This window comes from Sinocyclocheilus anshuiensis, unplaced genomic scaffold, assembly GCF_001515605.1.
Source record: "Sinocyclocheilus anshuiensis isolate Anshui unplaced genomic scaffold, SAMN03320099.WGS_v1.1 scaffold1448, whole genome shotgun sequence".
In the NCBI taxonomy this organism is placed as follows: Eukaryota; Metazoa; Chordata; class Actinopteri; order Cypriniformes; family Cyprinidae; genus Sinocyclocheilus; species Sinocyclocheilus anshuiensis.
This window is the reverse complement of record NW_015547730.1, coordinates 139625-159496: the sequence shown is the minus strand read 5'-3', so window position 1 is coordinate 159496 and position 19872 is coordinate 139625. Positions and strand designations below refer to the sequence as shown.

The following is a 19872-nucleotide window of genomic DNA, read 5'->3' as shown; positions in this document are numbered from 1 at the left end:
TATATAGTACATTAAACTCAAGTGTTGCTTTAATCAGCGTAGCCAATATTGACATTTATTAAAATCAGCTAAATCAATAGGAAGTGCAGGACCAGGAAGTACAAACTCAATAGACTATTATAAACATAATTCCTCAAATAAATGTTAGTCAGGCAAGTCAGCAAGCACGTATTGTGCAAGATATTGTTGTTTGTTACCACAGCAACAGGTTTTGTGTGTCCAGGTTTCAATGCACTTCTTGTGTATGAACAGTACCTTTCACAAAATTGGCAAAATCGCAAGAAAAGCTTAATGTATATCGGCACATTATTTAACTGTACACTTTTCTATTTGTTAGGGTATTGACATAGCAAGATTATCATATATTGTCCTTCATAATTAGTAGTATAAGCTTGTTTACTTTCCATTTTATTTTCTGTCAAAATACTCTCTTGCTTGTCTACTGAGTGGACATTTCTCTGAACCCACCATGAGTGATATAGAGAAAACGAACACCCACAAAAAAGATACAAAAATTGTTTTCCGCTCCATATAATGTTTTATTATTATTTTTTTTTAAATGTAACATGAGTGATTTTAATGTAGTCTTTGTAAAATAATATAAGATTTTATTATTTTGTATTAATTTTTATTTAAGTTTTAGTTTAGTTATTTTAGTAAATAAACTTAAACTAAATGAAAATGGGAAATGTTGCCTTGGAACCTAGATGAAATAAGTTTTTTATAATTTATTATTGTTTTATATTTGATTGTTTCTGTGAACATTTATTTCAAGTAACGAAAATGTTTGTTTTGTTTCTTAGTCCATCCTTCTTATTTACAGTATAGCAGCCCTTTACATTTATTTTCCTTACATTTTTAGGCAGACTAAAGAGCAAAAAAAGCAAAGGAAGTTTAGGTATGTTACAGGATCTAACAGAGACAGGACAAAACAGTGTATGACACTGGGCGATGTCTTTTTTGTTACCTCTTCATGTTATTTTGAGCTGTCTACTCCCGTATTGAGGGAGCATCTCATTATAATGCAGCCCTCCTTACACTCCTCTGCTGCATGCCATTTTCCGTAGACCAATCCCTGGCCCTTGAGTGAAGTGTGTGTGTGTGTACCCCTGTTCCTCTCCTGTGTATCATGACTCTTGGGCTGAAAGGACTTTCACAAGGCTGCTGAACGACTCGACTGTGGAGTATCATGTCTATACTGCAGCAGGAGACAAGAATGGTAGAGAACTGGATCACCAAGCTTTCTTATTTAATCATTAACTGATTCATGAAATGAAACAAACATGCCTTTTGAAGGTTTCTGCTTGTTTTGTACAGATCTAGCTGTTGTCTTTATATTCTTGATGGCAACTGGGTTTGCTTAATGTGTAACTGGATTTACTTTAGAAAGAGAAAGAAAGCTGATTCAACAGGTTAGGTAATTGTTAGATTTTGCTGTGCACAACATTGACAATGTGACTCTATCAAATATGAAATGTTCAGGCAGTTTTTGTTCTTTTATGTTTGGATTTGACATGACAAGTCTTTTTGGATTTTGAAACCAGTGCTTTGTTCAGCGACATGACGCTTTTATCCCCAGATCTAACAAGGTTATTTCAGGTTGTAAACATCATGCGTTGCAAAGATATTTGTAAAATGTTTTTGTATATTGAATAATATATTTAAAACCCTTTTTTTTTTTAAAACAATGTATTTAAGGTGTAAGGAAAATATGTTTTGAAATTGACTCCACATGCCATTTTTCGAGAATGGTATAAAAATGTTCTGATACATCAGGTTTTGTTTAATTTTTGTTAATTTCTGGACCTTCTTATTTGTCATTGACCCACTTTTCTGATAAAATGTTTGTTTGATTCAGGGTTTTACCTGACAGATTTGTTGCTTTGTTTCACAAAGATATGAACACAAATTGCACCCATATGGCATTGTGTTTTAGAGTGAATAGGGAATAGTTAACCCAAAAATGAAAATGTGCTGATAATTTACTTTCCCTCAGGCCATCCAAGATGGCTAAAGAGTTTGTTTCTTCATTGGAACAGATTTGGAGAAATTTAGCTTTACATCACTTGCTCACCAATGGATCCACTGCAGTGAGAAAACAATATTATAGAGAACTTGTATTTTAGTGGGAAGTATTGGTTTGAGTTAAAGATGTCTCAATACGTCTCAATACGTCTCAAACGCAGCTTTTCACTTCTCAAGATGTTAATTGATGGACTGGAGTCGAGACGTTTACTTGTGGATTACTGTGATGTTTTTATCAGCTGTTTTCTGGACTCTCATTCTGACGGCACCCATTCACTGCAGAGGATCCAACGATGAGTAAGTCATATAATGCTAAATTTCTTTAAATCTGTTCCCATGAAGAAACAAATTAATCTACATCTTGAATGGCCTGAGGGTGAGTACATTTTCAACAAATATTAATTTTAGGGTGAACTTTTCATTTCCGATTTGCTGTTCTAGAGATAAACACTGAATCCACAAGAAATGTATCTTGTATCCTGTTTTTTTTTTTGTTCCCCAGCAGGTTCTTCACTGTGAGGGTGTGAATAATAAAAGCTATGTGTGTGAGACGGGACACTGTTGTGGAGAGTCCCAGTGCTGCAGCTACTACTATGAACTCTGGTGTAAGTACATCATTGTGTTTGTTATTGGGTTACAATGTTTGCTAAGAATTCATAAAGGCTCGGTGACGGTCACATTTACCCTAGAATGGCAAAGGAGGAACTGCTTATTACAGGAATGATGATTCAATCAACTTGAATCAGATGCGACATTTCTTCAACATCAGGTGCATTTCCTGATTGTGCTTATTGAATAAATGAGACCAAGCCTTAAAGGGGTAGTTCACCCAAAAATTTACATTGATGTGTAAAGACACAAAACGATCGGTCTGTGCAAGAAACCGAACAGTATTTATATTGTTTTTTACCTCTGATTTACTGCAATGCCCGAACTGTCCTGAGTGCGTTCGCGTCTTCTTCTTCAGTCGGCGCATGATGCGTCGTCTTCTTCTTGCTTTACGGCGGTTGGCAGACTTATAAGTGCATTACCGCCACCTATCTCTCAAATGGACCATTGACCTAATTGAGATTGTAGATAGAGTGTCAATGGTCCATTTGAGAGATAGGTGGCGGTAATGCACTTATAAGTCTGCGATCCGCCGTAAAGCAAGAAGTAGTAGAAGATGCGTCACGCGCCGGCTGTTGAGAAAGCGCTCAGGACAGTTCGGACATTGCAGTGAATCAGAGGTAAAAAACGATATAAATACTGTTCATTTTCTTGCACAGACCGATCGTTTCGTGTCTTTACACATCAATGTATCGTGACGAGCCGCAAGGTTTAATTTGGTTTTGTCTGTGCATGTTTTTTTGACTCTCAAAGCCGAGATTCCCATTCACCTCCATTATATGACTGACAGACTGCAACGGTTTGAGTTAAAAATCTTCGTTTGTGTTCTACTGAAGAAACAAAGTCACCTACATCTTGGATGCCCTGGGGGTAAGCAGATAAGCATAAAATTTTCACTTTTGGGTGAACTATCCCTTTAAGAGGCTCAGAAGAACTAAACAAAATGTATGCCGAAATGAGGAGAAAAGCTTAAGATGTTTGACCTTCTGCAAAGTGTGGAGTAAAAATGACGAGACTCACAAATCCTTATGCAGAGGGTGTGACCATTTGCGCATTAGCTGTGGTTTTAGTCTAAGAGGAATTAGTCAGGTTTTAAGTAGCAGTATAGAGTACAAAGACATATTTTAAATATTTTGCTGGTTTGTGTGCAGTATTATTTCTTTGTGGTTTATTTTTCTTCAGGGTTCTGGCTGGTGTGGGCCATCATCTTAATCCTGAGCTGCTGCTGCATTTGTCATCATCGTCGCACCAAACACAGACTGCAACAACAACAACGACAGCATGAGATCAACCTCATTGCCTACAGAGAGGTTCACAACTACACCTCACTGCCCTTCTACTACAGTAATGTCATGCTCCTTATTGAAATTTTTTTTTTTTTTGCTACATTTATTTATTTAGCATTTCTTCATTCTTCAACCCTGGAAAATAATAATAAAATAAAACTGACTTGAAAAGTCACTTCGAAGTAATTAGGAAATAGTCAGTATGCTTTTTTTATTTGTATACTATGTAGAAGAAATATTTAATTTGCTAGATTATGTTGATTTTATGAGTGCTCGTGCAGAGTAGCAATCAAATGATTTGTAGAAATTGGGGCTGTCAGTTAAAAAAAATTTAACCTAATTAATTACATAATGTGACTTACTTTAAATGAATCACATACATTATATGTCAGTATATCTCAGTATATATTCTTAGTATGTGTTTGGATTGAGTGTGAAAGGTTTTCTCAGAAAGATTTATTTGATGGGCTTGACCTGGTTTTGCTGAAAGATGAGACGATCCATGTACACCTACAGCTCCTACTCTGTACTTGCTGCCTTTTGTTTGTTTACCCTCAGTGAGAGCACATGAGAAACACATTCTTATCAAACATTTATTTTGAGTTTTTTTATGCCATGGGATGGCAAGGTTTGATCAAAGTCCTTATTTAAGGCATGTCGGTTCACATGTCGAGCATCTTGAAAATGTCCCCCAGCAGTTATTTTCTGTGTAGGCAATAGGCATGCAAATACAGCTGCTGTCTTCCAATCTTTAACCCTTGTTTGTCAAGCTTATATTACAGTACCTTGCCAAACCAGCAACAAATTTTGTTAATATTAAGTTAATTTATAATAGTAAAAATAGTATTATAGTTAGGGATGCACCAATAGGATTTTTATTTTTTATTTTAACAAAGAAATATTGTCCGATTCCGATACCGATATTGGTAAATTGCCTAAAGCAGGGCTTAAAAATTAGAAATTGGTTCACTCCGATTAGAATCGGTATTTGAACGTTTCTGTTCCTGCGTTCCTCTGTGAAACCGGTTTGAGTAGAAAACATACCGGTTAATAACGTTATTTTTTAAAACTTTTTCTTTGCCAATAATACTACTACTACTACTACTACTACTACTACTACTACTAATAATAATAATAATAAAGTACAGCGTTTAATTTACTCAAAAAGAAAAAAAAATCATGAAGCCATAGCCAATACAGCATCATCTTTGCTAGATTTACCAAAGACCAAATGTATTAAACAAAGGAAAAAACCGTCAATGCAATAAAAACATTAAACATTAAATAATTTTACTCAAAAAGAAAGAAAGAGTCTTGATCTCACTTAGTCATAGCCAATACAGCATCATCTTTCTAGATTTACCAAAGACCAAATGTATTAAACAAAAGAAAAAACTGTCAACGCATTAAAAACATTAAAGTGTTTTTTTTTCAAGATATTTAAAAATGTTTCAGCATGGATAAAAAAACGCTACTCCTATAAGCGTTAATTTTGAGAGGGAAAAAAAACAGGCTAAATAAATTAGTAGGCTGTACGTTGCATTTTATTATTACATTCATAAATAATGTAGGCTAAAATAATGGTAAATAAAAGCAAAATTACAAACACAATTAGGCTATTTTAGTTCCCTTCTCTCCACAACAAATCCTCTAAAGTTGTATTTAGGCTAAATATAAGCATCAAACCAAAACAAATTAATTTAAAAACAAAACTGAAGCCTACCTCTCTCATTCTGCACGAATCCAAATGTTTCCATATTCGTGAAGTATCTGGATGCTAACCTATTATTTATTATGTAAACTATAGGCTTTGCTCTTCACTCGCATTATCGACGTAAAACATCATCCTTCACATATAGGCTATATCAGCAATGAGACGCTGGTCACCATGAACGGCACAGACTGTACTACGGACTATTTAAATTGAGCAGTGTAACTTTTTATGTTTCTTTAACTGTATAATTAACTGTATAAACGCTAACGCTGGTGCATTGCCATTGCGACTTACCTATGGTGAATTTACAGCTGAGAGCAGGCATTTCACTCGTTGGATGCGTCAGAGTCACATTTGCATATGGCCGTACTATGCCGTCTGACAAACTATATTTTGTACAGATTTTATTTTGTTTTGGCAAGTATTTAATTATTTTTCTCCGAGAAAAACGTTGGATTATGCAACAGACATGCAACTCGTTGTCTCCATGCAGTTAATTAATAAACCATCGGTATCGGCCCTTTTCATGCTATTTCTGATATGCCAATGGCTTTAAAATAATACAAAATCGGCCGATAAATATCGGCAGCCAGTGCATCTCTAATTATAGTCAATAGTCCTTTTACAGCTTACGGGTTTCGAACAACACGAGGTTGAGTAATTAATGACAGAATTTTCATTTTGGGGTGAACTAACCCTTTAAGCAGACTGAAATCAAACCTTAAGGACTGTGTAGGCAACTAATTGCATGATTAATATTATGAGTAATATCAGTATTCCTGTTCTCAGTGAAAATTCTCGTCATTCATGAACTGGCTGTGATCAAAACAAAGGCAAACAACACAAGTACACAATGATATTTGTATGACAACCACTAAAATTGATAAATGAATAAATATAACACACATTTCAGTACACTGGACACGGTACTGTACAGACATAGTGTTAATCTAATCTGTGACGTGAGCACGTCACATGATGATAACTACATCAGTTGTTATTGTTGAGTTATTTTGCTTTATAATTTTATGGCTTTTTATTATTTAATCTTGAGATAGTGTCATAAAAATGCTTGCTTACAATAGCTTTCAGTACCTGAAACTGTGTACACAATGAACCTATAGCAGAACATACATTACCTGCCCTATAGAAGAGATATAGAGCTTTACTGGGTTTGATTACAGCGGCTGTTAATTAACTGCATTTTCTTGGTTTCATGTCATTTTTTAATTTATTTTATTTTGGGTGAGTCTGAGAATGGTAGACCTCCAGATCGGAGACCACTGTTGATTTTTACTGTACTGTACTAATGTGACCACTAGACCACAGTGTATCTCAGCACAACCATAAGCCGTGTGATGTTGTAAGATGGATTTAGGTCTGGTGGTTTGCACTGTGTTGCATTATCAAAGCCTTGTAACTAAGTGGGTTTGTAATGTTATTATAAATATAGCAACCCTTCTGAATGAAACATACTGGAGTGACCCATATTTTTTTTTTCAAATATAAATCCTTATTAAATTGTATTTATCAGTCTTCAGACAGATTTTAAAAATACAAAAATGTTACATAGTTTGTATTTCATAATTATTGGTACAGCCACCTGACCTCACAGCCATGATGAAATCTTCATTCAGTCTTTGTCTTTTTATGTTAATGTTTAACCAAAAAGAGAGAGACAACATATGTTTAATGTAACAATTGTCCTGGACTCCCCTAATACGTGATTTAAAGCTATTAGCACAAAACTGAACATTCTGTAATAAAGTGCAATCTGTTTTCATCAGCCATGGATCAAAGACAGCTCACAAAATCTGATGAATCACTCTGATTGTTGATGTAATGAGCTGATAAACGTGGTATTTTGGGTTTTGTGTATTAACACAGTCTGTTACAAATAGTGTATATTAAAAAAAGTGCTATACATTGTCTTGTTAAAATTATATTTCACTTTAAAAGAAAATCTGAATGGTCAAAAACAGTTGAAAACTCTTCAAAATATTGTCTTCTGAAGCCCATTTCTGCCACATAAGAAAATAAGTCGAAATTGACATCAAATGTTGAAATGATGAAATGCTAAGTCAAAACTGACATAAAAAGTTAAAACGTTTGACAAAAAGTTGAAGTACAGAAAGTAGAAATTAATAAAAAGTCAAAACTATGACATACTAAGTAATATGTAAAAATGATGGCATTAAAAAGTTAAAATTATGATATAAAAATTATAATTGTGACATGGAAATTCAAAAGTATGACTGTCAAAACTGACACTGTCATGACTGAGATACTAAGTCAAAATAGACATACTAAGTCATTAGATTAAATCAAGATTATTATAAAAGGGTATAATAAAGTTATACATTCAAATTATACTAAAATTGATCAAAAGTCAAAACTATGATATACTGTGATAATTATGAGAGTTGAAATTGAAAGTCAATTGACACTCATTTTTCTTTGACTTTGTCATCAATTTGACTTGCCATAAATGACTTTTTATGTCATAGAGAAAATAAAATCTAAATTGAAAGTCATAATTGACAAGAAGTGTTTTGTCATAATTTTGACTTTTTATCTCATAAATATGTCATAATTTATGTAATAATTATGTAATAATTAAGCATGTTTTTTTTTCATGTATTTTTATGTGGCAGATGTAGGCTTCCATATGAAAGTCCTACAAGTTTGGAACAACATGAGAGTGTCCCTTTAAAATGGATACAACTGTAGCTCTTCAACCAAAACAAAGTCTGAATTTTGAATGCTTCAAATTCTCCCTGCTGACATTTTCTCACCATTCTTTTTCTTTCAGGATTCCTACCCAACTATCTCCTTCCAGAGTACGAGGAGGTAGTGCATCGGCCCGCTACGCCCCCTCCTCCATATAGTGCCTTAAACGCCGGCCCTCCGACCTACACCAGCCCTTTAACCACTGACCAGCAGGATGCACACTGCACACCCGGACAGACCACTCCAGTGCCCCCTGCATCTGAAACGCTCTGTTCCAGACCCAGCCTAGAGGAGATCCACACCTCTAATGGGTACCACCAGAAAGAAGACGGCAAGGGCGAGATGGAGTTAGAGCGGGGCAGATCTGCACAGAGCGCTCAGCAGCCTCCCAGCATGGAGACGCAGAACGAGTGCAGGAAGGAGCCTGACGAGAAAGAGAGGATTCTGGGAAGACATCGCAGATTCACGGGGGACTCTGGGATTGAGGTGTGTGTTTGTGGACGAGGCTTGGAGAGCCATGAGCCCAAAGAATTCGAGGGGCTTTTGAGCGAGGAGTACCAGGAGGACTCGGAGGATTTCTGTGAGGAATGTGGCCTTCGTTCCTACGGAGAGGAAAATCAGGGACTTCTGTCCCCAGAAAACAGGGTGGAGCGTGGAGCATCGCCAATGTCCCAGTCTCAACCTCATCCGGTCTGCCTCTATTTGCATACTATTAATGAACAAGAGGGTCCACAACATAGTAACACAGAATCGTAAAGCTAAATGCATGACATTACTGTAAAAAAAAAAAAAAAAAAGTGAGAGGAGGACAAGCATACAGGGAAGCTGCAGTATGCAGTGCAAGAGCAAGCTTTGCGGAGTAATCGCACAATATATACATTTGTTTGTAAGTATGTGATGGAAACAATCGGATGTTCTCTGCATCGTTGTTTTATGTACAGAGCATCTATTTATCCGGTTAAAAAGCTCAAAAGTGCACAAGGATGGGCTCTACTTGCTCCACTAGACGATACATGAGGTGCTGTAAATTGAATCCTTTTGTACATGCAGCATAGCTAGTTTTATTGTAAATGAAAAAGAAAACCAATTTCAACAAATTTGCCGTCAATACGTCCGGAACGCAGAAACTCCGTATGGAATATCCAGAGTTTCCTACTTCGTAATTACGACTTTGTGGTGGCAGTCGTGTGCCTTCAACTTGTAAATACGATCTTCTGACATGACTTGTACGCATCATAAGACATCCTCCAGGTGCAGCCACAGTTACTCTGCAAAATTTTGTGGGTGAATTAAATTAAATTGCAATCCGTGTGAACGGGAGTTTCGCAGATTCATGTTTAAGTTGGTAATGTGAATTTGTTGCATTCACCAACAGAAAGCTGCTTGGTTTGAAATGGACTTCTTTGTGAGCATTGCTTTGTGCATTGCTACACTATTGAGAGTGGACCATTTTTACCTTCGAAATCTCGCTGAAATTTTCCTAATGTGACCAGACTTAAACTGTGCAGTCTTAGGACTGAGGTTCTAAATATGTAACACTAGTGTGCTGAACTCTCAGTGTCTCAGGACAGTCAAAGAGCAATCTAAAAACTGACAGAACACCAAAAAAGACCATGTGCTTTTAATATCCATGTTGACCTTCCCTAATGTGATGGGACAAATCTTATTGGTGTGTATTAAATTTTCGTTCTTCTGAATGAATCATATTCATATTCATTTACATAGTCTTAATTCACATTTTATCCGTTTATATTGTCGTCTTTTTGGCTGCTGTAAGCTCTGATGAATTAGTCATGTGTATTTGGTATTCTGAACAAGTTAGATTCATAAATCTGAGTTTTTATAGCCAAAGTAGGCTATACAGATTATGACATTGGGCAGATGTTCGAATTAGGCTTGGAGCTTATAAGTGCTGCTTTATTACTACTAATCATCAGTTTTTGATTGCAAGCAAACACTACATAATGTAGATTTCGATGACCCTGTAGGGATAAAAGCCTTGCCAAAGGGAAGTGTCTTTAGTACACAAGTCATTTCTTCTAGGTGCTTAGCCTAGAATATTAGATATAAGCTACCAAGTAAAAAAAACTTTCTTTTTTTTCTCACTGGAACATATTCAAGTGAACTCCAAAGACAAACATTTTGATGTTTTTAAAATGATAATATACATAAATATATGTGTAAAGCATATCTTGTTGAACTTGATGTTAGATGACACATATGGGTACAGATTTGATTAAGCTGTATGGTGGTAAATGATTTTTTCAAGTGCCCTTTATGTCATTTTTGCACTGTTACAGCCACTCTAAATACAGTTTCACGTGCCAGTTGTCAAGTATCATCTTGAACATTAGCCTCATAGAATATAGTTTTTTACAAAAGCTCTTCTTCATGAAAGCTCAAAAGCTGTGCCTTGATTTTATATTCACATGCAAACTAACGAGCCATATATGTAATTATAAAATGTTTAATTTTTGTATTTCTGCACCAAAGTAGCTTCAGTTTGTTCCTCCATGACCATTGAAGCACTCTTTTTAAAACTCTCCATGTTAACAAATTAATTTATTTAACTGTCCTAATGAATGTTAAAGAGATTTTCTTCTCTTACTGGTGTCTCTGTGATGACAATCTATTATTATTAGAGCTAGCTTAGAGTCAGATAGGCCTACCTAATCAATCTCTTTCTCTGATATATTAACAATCTGCTGATTTTCAAAGTCTTAAATGCTCTGATGCATCTCACGCAAGAAATATGGCATATTGTACAGCCTGCAGCTGTTTGTCTAACAATCTATGTAATCATATGAGTTCTGGCGCAGTTCATATTTTTATCTGTTATGCAAAAAACTAATCGTGACACTGTCCATTAAACGCAAATCAAAACAACATGTGTAAGTGTTTTGTTTTGTTACGTGTTTTTTTAAAAGCGGTAGGGATTCTGATTCATTCCAGTGACTCGAATATTTGAATCGGTTCACTAACAAGATCCGTTCAGTGGACCTTTGAATAGTGCAGTGAACGGATCTTTTTAGTGATCTGTGCATTCAGTCAGACAGTAGTGAAGTATTTTTACTCCGCTTTAAAAGTACTTTTCAAGTGTCTGTACTTTATCAGAGTGTTGTTCTTTAGAAAACGTTACTTCACAACATTCCAAAGCATAATATTGTACTTTTTACTGCATTACGTTTCATATTAAATATAATTTAATACTTAATTAAATTAGCAATCTATTAGTTTCTTATTTTTACGCAAGTAAAAGTAATTAAAAGATTTACTTGCGTACAAGAAAGTACTACATTTTTTTAATGTTCTTAAGTATTAAAGGTAAAACAAACCGCTTTTATTTATGAAATGTGCAGTAAGAATTATGACATATGCTTTGGAATGCAGTGAAGTTTTCCAAAGAAAAACACTGATAATCGATACTTTTTAAATGTACTTGAATAAAGTAAAAATATTTCACTACTGTTCGCCTATTAGCTACGTAAGTGAGTCAAAAAAAAGTTAAGAGTTAAATAGCTTGTCTTTTTATTTACTTATTTTTAAATCGCTGTTTGTACACTTATAATCACCGGCACTTCGTTCAGTCGGTCGAAGGCCTCGGTTCAAGAAGGAGATGTCACCGTACATTTAGTTTGTTTACGAACGAGATGTCTCGTCCAGTCAGCGTCGCTTCGTGCCTTCATCTTGTCTTCAACCCAAAAGCAGATATTAGTACCATGTTGAATAAATCAGTCGGTCGAAGGCCTCGGTTCAAGAAGGAGATGTCACCGTACATTTAGTTTGTTTACGAACGAGATGTCTCGTCCAGTCAGTGTCGCTTCGTGCCTTCATCTTGTCTTCAACCCAAAAGCAGATATTAGTACCATGTTGAATAAATCGTGACCATCTCAAGAGTCACGGCTATATTAACTAGACAATAATTTGATCCAGATCGACTTTAAACTACTAAGTAATCAAACTGTAGTATTTTGTAAACATATTCATTTGAAACTCTCTTATCTTCGTGTAAACAATCCTATAATATTCTTTATTATATTATATCTCATTGTTCACCATGACAGTTCAGTCAACAATCCTAGTTCCGTGGGCTGCAGCATAATGTTGCTCTCTGATTGGCTGAATGTGTTACGGAAGTCGAGAGAAAGGCTAAAAAACACCTCGTTCAGCGTTTAATCATGGCAGACGGACCTACAGCAGCCAGGTAAAACTTCTTTTTATTGTTTATTTATTGCTGCTCAGTATTCTAATATTTTACATTTGATTTGCAATATGATTCAAGCTGACAAAGTAACTGGGTTTTCATTTTGTATTAACAAATAACGTTAGATTATTACGTTACGTAGCGACTGGAGTCGCCCAACATAGGCCTATAGGCTATTCTGTTGCATAACAAAGTCAAGTATTCTCAGTACAATTTCTTATTGTTGTTCACAGTAACACTGCTGTTGCAAGTGTCTACAATGACGTGAAGGTATGTTTTTTCCAAACTTAAAAAACGAAACCGAGTTGACTTTTAAGGGCTGTACAACTTAAAGAAATCTTGTATAAGAAAATGAAAGTAATTTTATCAATGCCTATTGTTATTTTCTACATTCCACATCGCAGCCAATATAGTCACCATAATAACATTAATATTTTAATTGCTGGATTGTGTTAAACACGTTTAATGCTCACAATGGTGTAAAATAATGAATCTTTAATACAGGAATACTATGGAAAGACACTGAAGAAGACATCTGATCTGAAAAGCAATGCCTGTGTTCCGTCTGCCAAGCCTGTTCCTGCATACGTGAGAAAAGTCATAGCTGAGATCCATCCAGATGTTGTTGCAAAGTGAGGCTTACTTTGATGAATGTTGTGATGATTTAGATAATATATACACACATAAGATGTCTTTGAGTAAGACATAGTGACATAATGAAGTGGAACATACTGTAATGGCCTTTATAAGCTCATAAACCATATAAGCTCACTTTTAGTTTCAGTCTGAAAGAAAGACAAGTGATTTACTGAAATTATAATTTATGTTCTTGGTATATTTATGTATTTGGGTGAAAAACAGTTTGGAAACTGTAAGATAGAGAAGGGTCTTATGCTCACCAAAGCTGATTTTTACAAAAAAAAAATACAATAAAAACAGTAATATTATGAAATGTTGGTAGTTATTAAATTATTTCTATTTAATTTTGAACATGTCAAAGGAGAAGGAAAGTTAAATTTTGATACAAACAATATCAAAAAAAATGTTAAACAACAACAAAAAATTTTCATCAACAAAATTCAGTTTCTTAATCAATCAGTATGTTGCTGAATCTCTTCTTCTGTTTGTAAAATTTATCCCTGTGGTGCAAGGCTGAATTTTCAGCAGCCATTACTCCAGTCTTCAGTGTCCCATGATCCTTCAGAAGTCATTTTATTATGCTGAAATCTTACAATTTTACTGCTGAAATCTACAGTTGTGCTGCTTAATATTTTTATGGAAACCATGGTGCATTTTTTTCTGGATTATTTGATTATTAGAAAGTTCAGAAGAACAGCATTTATTTGATATGGAAATCTTTTTGTAACATTATAAATGTCACTTTTGATAAATTGAATGCATCCTTTGTTAATAACAGTGATCATTTCTTTCAAAAGGAAAAGTCTTTACATAAATCTATACAATATAAATACATAAATACATATATATACTGTATATACATATATTGCTATAAATCAAAGCTGTACCTAAACCTAATTTATTGGAAAGCTGCTCTCATTAATAAGGAATAATCATAAATGAATATTCTGATTTCAGTGGGCTTAATAGGGTCACTTCCCCTGATGATATACTGCATCTAAAATATATGATATATCATATCTAAAAATGTAGCTAGTAATTGATATAAGATTATATGACAATAAGATTGATATGAATACAAGTTATATTGCTTTATTCTGATGATACTTCAGCTGACAGTTTTACATATTGATGATTCAGTACTGACCCCTTGGTGGCAGGTACTATGGCTGTGGTCTGGTGGTCCCCGAGTGTCTGGAGTGCTGCAGGGTGCTTGATCTTGGCTGTGGGAGCGGACGGGACTGCTACATGCTCAGCCAGCTTGTAGGAGAGAAGGGACATGTCACAGGCATCGACATGACTGAAGATCAGGTAAGTTCATTTCAGGTTTTAGATAACACTGTAATGCTGCAATGCATTGTGCTACAGGTTAATTTATATGGCAGATTACACCGTTAGTAAACGTGTACTTCTGTTTTTCTATAAAAAAGTAAAACTGATCATTTAAAAAGCATACCCTTTTAAAATATACAGTTGTGTTTGTTTGTTTTTTAAACAAAATATGAGATTAATAATTTGTCATTAAATATTGTAATTGATTTACAGCACTAAAAAAATTATTTCGTATTTTAATTAATTTATTAATTTTAATTACAAATTATTTATTCAATATTTTTTTATGTACTATCCTAAATGCATTTGACATAATGGCAAAAACAGTGTATGTGAACTGCTCAGATGTCTTTGTTTTACAGCTTGAGGTGGCTAGGAAATACATTGACTACCACACACAAAGATTTGGTTATAAAAAGCCAAATGTGAATTTTGTTCAAGGCTACATTGAGGCCTTGGCAGAAGCAGGTCTGGAGGAGAAGTCATATGATATCATCATGTAAGCTTTCACAGTTTCATAATAGCTGCCTATTTGTGAAGACAAATTACTTCTAAATTCTTTGCTGACACAAAACTGTTAGTTACTTTTTAGCATAAACAAGCAATTTATTGGCAGTCTTTGTTATTTTATTTCAAAAGATCAAACTGTGTGGTGAACCTGTCACCAGATAAAGCCAGTGTCCTGAGGGAGGCTTACCGTGTACTGAAGGTACTTCGATTTCATGCCAAATTCAGTTGAATTCTTTATTTTTTAGATCTGATTTTTTCCAACCCTGACTCTCAGACGCTATAATAATAGCCTAAAACATGCTAACATCTTACTTTGAATATTTGAAATATGGATATCTTTTGAATAATGGCAATCTTTTGTGCCTTTAGCGCATTAACAAACAAAAAGGATGTTGATCTGCTTTGTCATTAGGATGGAGGGGAACTGTACTTTAGTGATGTTTATAGTGATGCTAGAATCACCGAAGACCTCAAGGCCAACAAAGTATTATGGGGTAGGAAAGAACATCAACTTTTTGTCCAAATTAGCCTGTTTTTTTTTCTTTAAAAAGTCTTTAAAAAAAGCTCTTAAAATGTCCTAATTTGCCTTCCATAAATTAAGGCTTTGAAGGGTCTTAAATCAGAGCAGAAAGTCTTAAATTTATTAAGTCACAGCGTTGCATGCATTGCTAAAAATGAAATGAAATCTTCCTCAGTTGTTTTTGTCTTGTTTTCCAATACAAATATTTAAACATCTTTAAATCAAGATGCATTTATTGGCTAAATGAAGATATGAAGTCTTGTTTTCTGAGGAACTGGACAAAATTAAGTGTATGGCTTCATTTAATCATCTTTAAACATTTGCATTGAAATAGAAGACAATAATACTAGAAAGAACATCACTTTTTGTTATTTCCATACTCTAGTGGCTTAGATCAGAGTTATTCCAGCCTTAAGCTTATTTTCTTGTAAAACAAATCAGAAAGTAATGGAGATCCATTGTGAGTTTGTATTATAAAATGCATAATACAACAGCTAATACAACTCATTGTGCTGCCTAGACATTTACATTTACAGAACATGATGTGTTGTGTTCTCTTAAATTTATTCCTTACACTTTCTTTACTTGGTCTTAAATGTAACAACATAAAACCTGCAGAAACCCTGCTTTCTAAATGTTGCAAGTTTAACTTTTCTTGCGTTAAATGTCACATATAATTAAATGACACTGATTTAGGCTTCTTTGCATGTATTGATCAGGTGAATGTCTCAGTGGAGCATTATGGTGGGAAGACCTGATACGACTGGCTGAAGAGGTTGGGTTCTGTAAACCCAGACTGGTTACTGCTAGTATCATCACTGTGGGCAACAAGGAACTAGAGAAACTGCTTGGTGAGATGTTTGTGTTAAATATGCCACCTTCTAATAGGAATAGTTGTCTATTATCACAGCCATGCTGATTTTCAGTCCAAGAACACTTACTTAATGGTCTGGAGGAAATTACTGCTCTTATACCACAGTTACCACATATGTACCACATGTGGGTTGTTGTACCTAAAAAAATTATTGTGTGTAGAACTACTGAGTTTCCACCACCGAAAAAACAACCCAAGCCTCCGTTGCTAATTTGAAAGTGGTTCCTAGTTTAGAATTGTATTTAAAGGGGTCATATGATGCAATTTCAATTTTTCCTTTCTCTTTGGAGTGTTACAAGCTCTTGGTGCATAAAGTCTCAAATCCAAAGAGATATTCTTTATAAAAGTTAAGAGTCAACCACGCCTACCTAAAATGGCTCGTTCTAACACGCCCCCACATGTGTACGTCACGATGTGGGAAGATTTGCATATCGCCGCCCAAATGTTCACGCAAAGAGAACGATTTTGTAAAACTCAACTCAAACTTTATTTATAAAGCACTTTCAACACCACGACTGGAACCAAAGTGTTGTACAGAGAAAGATAAGAGAAATAATAATAATAATAAGAAGAAGAATAATATAAAAACAAATGAAACATAATAATAGTAAAATAAAATAAATAAATAAATAAATAATAATAGTAACAACAAATATCATACACAGCTAACAGTTTGATTAACACAGGAGTAATATGCTCTCTCCCCTTTGTACTTGTTAAAAGTCTGGCAGCTGAGTTCTGGACAAGCTGCAAACGAGAGAGAGAGAGCTGATTCAAACCCAGATACAACACATTACAATAGTCCAAACGAGATGACACAAAAGCATGAACAACCTTCTCCATATCTTCAAAAGAGAGGATGGACTTCAGCTCAGATATTGACCTTAGATGGAAAAATCAATTTTTAACAACAGCATTAATTTGTCGGTCAAATTTGAGCTCAGAGTCAAAGATGACACCAAGGTTTTTTACACAGGACAGTTTCTTCCCAGGAAACTGCCCCAGGCAGTCATAGATATCCTTAACATAACCCTTATTGTTATTACCAAATAAAATCATCTCTGTCTTATCTTCATTCAATTGAAGAAAATTATTTGCCAACCAGCACTTAACCTCTGTCAGACATTGATGCAGAGACTGCAAAGCACATTTATGGTCCTGTTTCAATGGTAAGTAAATTTGTGAATCATCCGTATACAAGTGATAATGAATCCCAAATTTTTCAAAAATAAAACTCAATGGCAACATATACAGAGAAAATAAAATTGATCTCAGAATAGAGCCCTGAGGAACCCCACAGACAAGAGGAGCTGTAGAAGAAGAGTAATCACCTAAACTGACTGAAAAAGTGCTATCCTTCAGATAAGAAGAGAACCATTTTAAGGCTAAACCCTGAACACCAACATGATTCTTGAGACGAGCAATAAGTATATCGTGATCAACTGTATCGAATGCTGCAGTAAGATCTAACAAGATTAGAACAACACAACTCCCAGAGTCAACACCTCTTAAGATATCATTGGAGACCCTCAAAAGAGCAGACTCTGTACTGTGGCCGGCTCTAAAACCAGACTGGAATCTATCTAAGATATTATTCCTCTTTAAAAAAACATTTAACTGCTCCAACACAATTTTTTCCAATATCTTAGATATAAAAGGCAGCTTCGTGTTTCGACGTGTTTCAGAAAGGCGGGGCATAGAGGAGAAACAATAATGTACAGTATGTGGAAAATGTGTTTTTTGAACCTTAAACTGCATAAACACATTTCATTACACCAAATACACAAAATAATGTTATTTTTAGCAACGTCATATGACCCCTTTAAAAAATAAAAACTGATTCCTTGATCATTTGAACATTGAGATGATTTTTTCCCCTTTATTTTATATATTCTTAAACGTAATTCTCATAATTGTGTAAGTTCATAGTTTTACTTTGAATTGTGAAATTTGTTTAGGTAACTACAAATTTGTGTCAGCCACATACCGGCTCTTCAAGTTACCCAAAGGTTCAGAGAAGAAGTCCTGTCTGGTCATGTACAATGGAGAAATTACAGGTGTGGAGGAAAGCTTCGAGTTTGATGCCCAGTATACCTTTAAGGTGTGTAGCTACATCCAGATCTGCATTACTCCTTCAGCAGAGCTCATAATGAATATAAGGTCCAGCACATTTTCCCCTAATTTGTCCCAATAGTTACAATTAATATTTTTGAATGAATGAACAGTAATGTTAGAATAACATCCAAATGGCTTAGCTGTATTTGAATCATGCCTAACTATACCTTGTGTTCCTCTTTTATTTTGCTTTGTCTGTTGGTCACATGGTTATATTAAAATGATCTGCATATGTAATAAATGCTGTGTATGGAATTAAGTTAAATGGGTTACATAAAAGCCCTAACATACTGCTGTTGAAACATTTGGAGTCAGTAAGATTGTTTTTCTAAGAAAAAGGATGCATTAAATTGATCAAAAGTAATAGTAAAGACATTTATAATGTTACAAAAGATTTCTATTTCAAACAGAAAAAAAGTTTATTTTGAACTTGAAGAGTGTCATGGTTTCCACAAAAATATGAAGCAACAGAACTGTTTTTAACACTTATAATAATAGTAAATGTTCCTTGAACAGCAAATCAGCATATTAGAGTGATTTCTGAAGGGTAATGTAAGACTGGAGTAATGGGTGCTGAAAATTCAGCTGCATTATAAGAATAAATTACATTTTAAAATGCTTTGCAATAGAACTGTTTTTTTTTTCCGGACCAATAAATGAAAACTCTTCTACAAGAGACTTCTTTCAAAAATGTTTACCATTTTTACTGACCCCAAACCTTTAAACAGTTGTGTATGTTGTGAACAAGCATGATCATGACACTTTAGTGTCTTTCTCTAGGTAGATAAAGAGATGGAGGTGGATGGTGATGTGGCCAGCATCTTGAGCAACTCCAGATTTTCTGGAGAATTTACATTTCAGCATCAGGGGCTGAAAACCTCCGGCTCTGGAGGATGCTGGGCCAAACCCAAGGTAAGTGACTAATTTCTTACCAGTGTGTTAACATGCCTCATGTTCTTAGTCTTGGTCTATATTCAGTAGGGGTTCAGACTTCAGATTTTTTAAAGTCGACTTTTATGTGATGAAAGTCGAGTCAAAGTCAACTAGTCGCTGATGACGTCATTAATGAACAAATAAGTCTGGAGCTGTGACAAACACCTTGTGCACAGCTATGGCATATGACACAGCGCTGCCCACATGGCTGTTGCTCCTATAACAGCTTTTTTATCAGTTCTTTTGTCTTTGGGTCGTTATATTTCTCACAGATTTCTGCTCATTCTAAATCAGATACAGATAAAGTAGCACAGTAAAGATTACATTAATATGAATGCATTAGTGAGAGCGATTGCGTGTGTGAATTAATTCTACCTGGCA

General features: G+C 34.9%; 2 protein-coding genes across 3 annotated transcripts in view; both read left to right on the top strand.

Annotated features, from left to right (window-relative positions):
• Nucleotides 1–11250, top strand: part of LOC107704324 (WW domain binding protein 1-like) — a 19131-nt gene extending 7881 nt beyond the window's left edge. The window contains exons 2-4 of one of the 2 annotated variants that reach the window (XM_016507217.1): nucleotides 2531–2630; nucleotides 3817–3978; nucleotides 8447–11250. In XM_016507217.1, the coding sequence (XP_016362703.1) occupies nucleotides 2531–2630; nucleotides 3817–3978; nucleotides 8447–9120 (936 nt within the window). In that variant the 3' untranslated portion in view covers nucleotides 9121–11250. Of the gene's footprint in view, nucleotides 1–2527; nucleotides 2631–3816; nucleotides 3979–8446 lie in introns of both variants that reach the window. The other variant, XM_016507216.1, reaches the window with a different exon arrangement.
• Nucleotides 11251–12505: 1255 nt separating this feature from the next.
• LOC107704323 (arsenite methyltransferase-like) overlaps nucleotides 12506–19872 on the top strand; it is an 11406-nt gene continuing 4039 nt past the window's right edge. The window contains exons 1-10 of the mRNA XM_016507215.1: nucleotides 12506–12568; nucleotides 12802–12838; nucleotides 13073–13200; nucleotides 14368–14518; nucleotides 14902–15038; nucleotides 15179–15248; nucleotides 15462–15543; nucleotides 16289–16420; nucleotides 18402–18544; nucleotides 19339–19470. Of these exons, the coding sequence (XP_016362701.1) occupies nucleotides 12543–12568; nucleotides 12802–12838; nucleotides 13073–13200; nucleotides 14368–14518; nucleotides 14902–15038; nucleotides 15179–15248; nucleotides 15462–15543; nucleotides 16289–16420; nucleotides 18402–18544; nucleotides 19339–19470 (1038 nt within the window). The 5' untranslated portion in view covers nucleotides 12506–12542. The remainder of the gene's footprint in view (nucleotides 12569–12801; nucleotides 12839–13072; nucleotides 13201–14367; nucleotides 14519–14901; nucleotides 15039–15178; nucleotides 15249–15461; nucleotides 15544–16288; nucleotides 16421–18401; nucleotides 18545–19338; nucleotides 19471–19872) is intronic.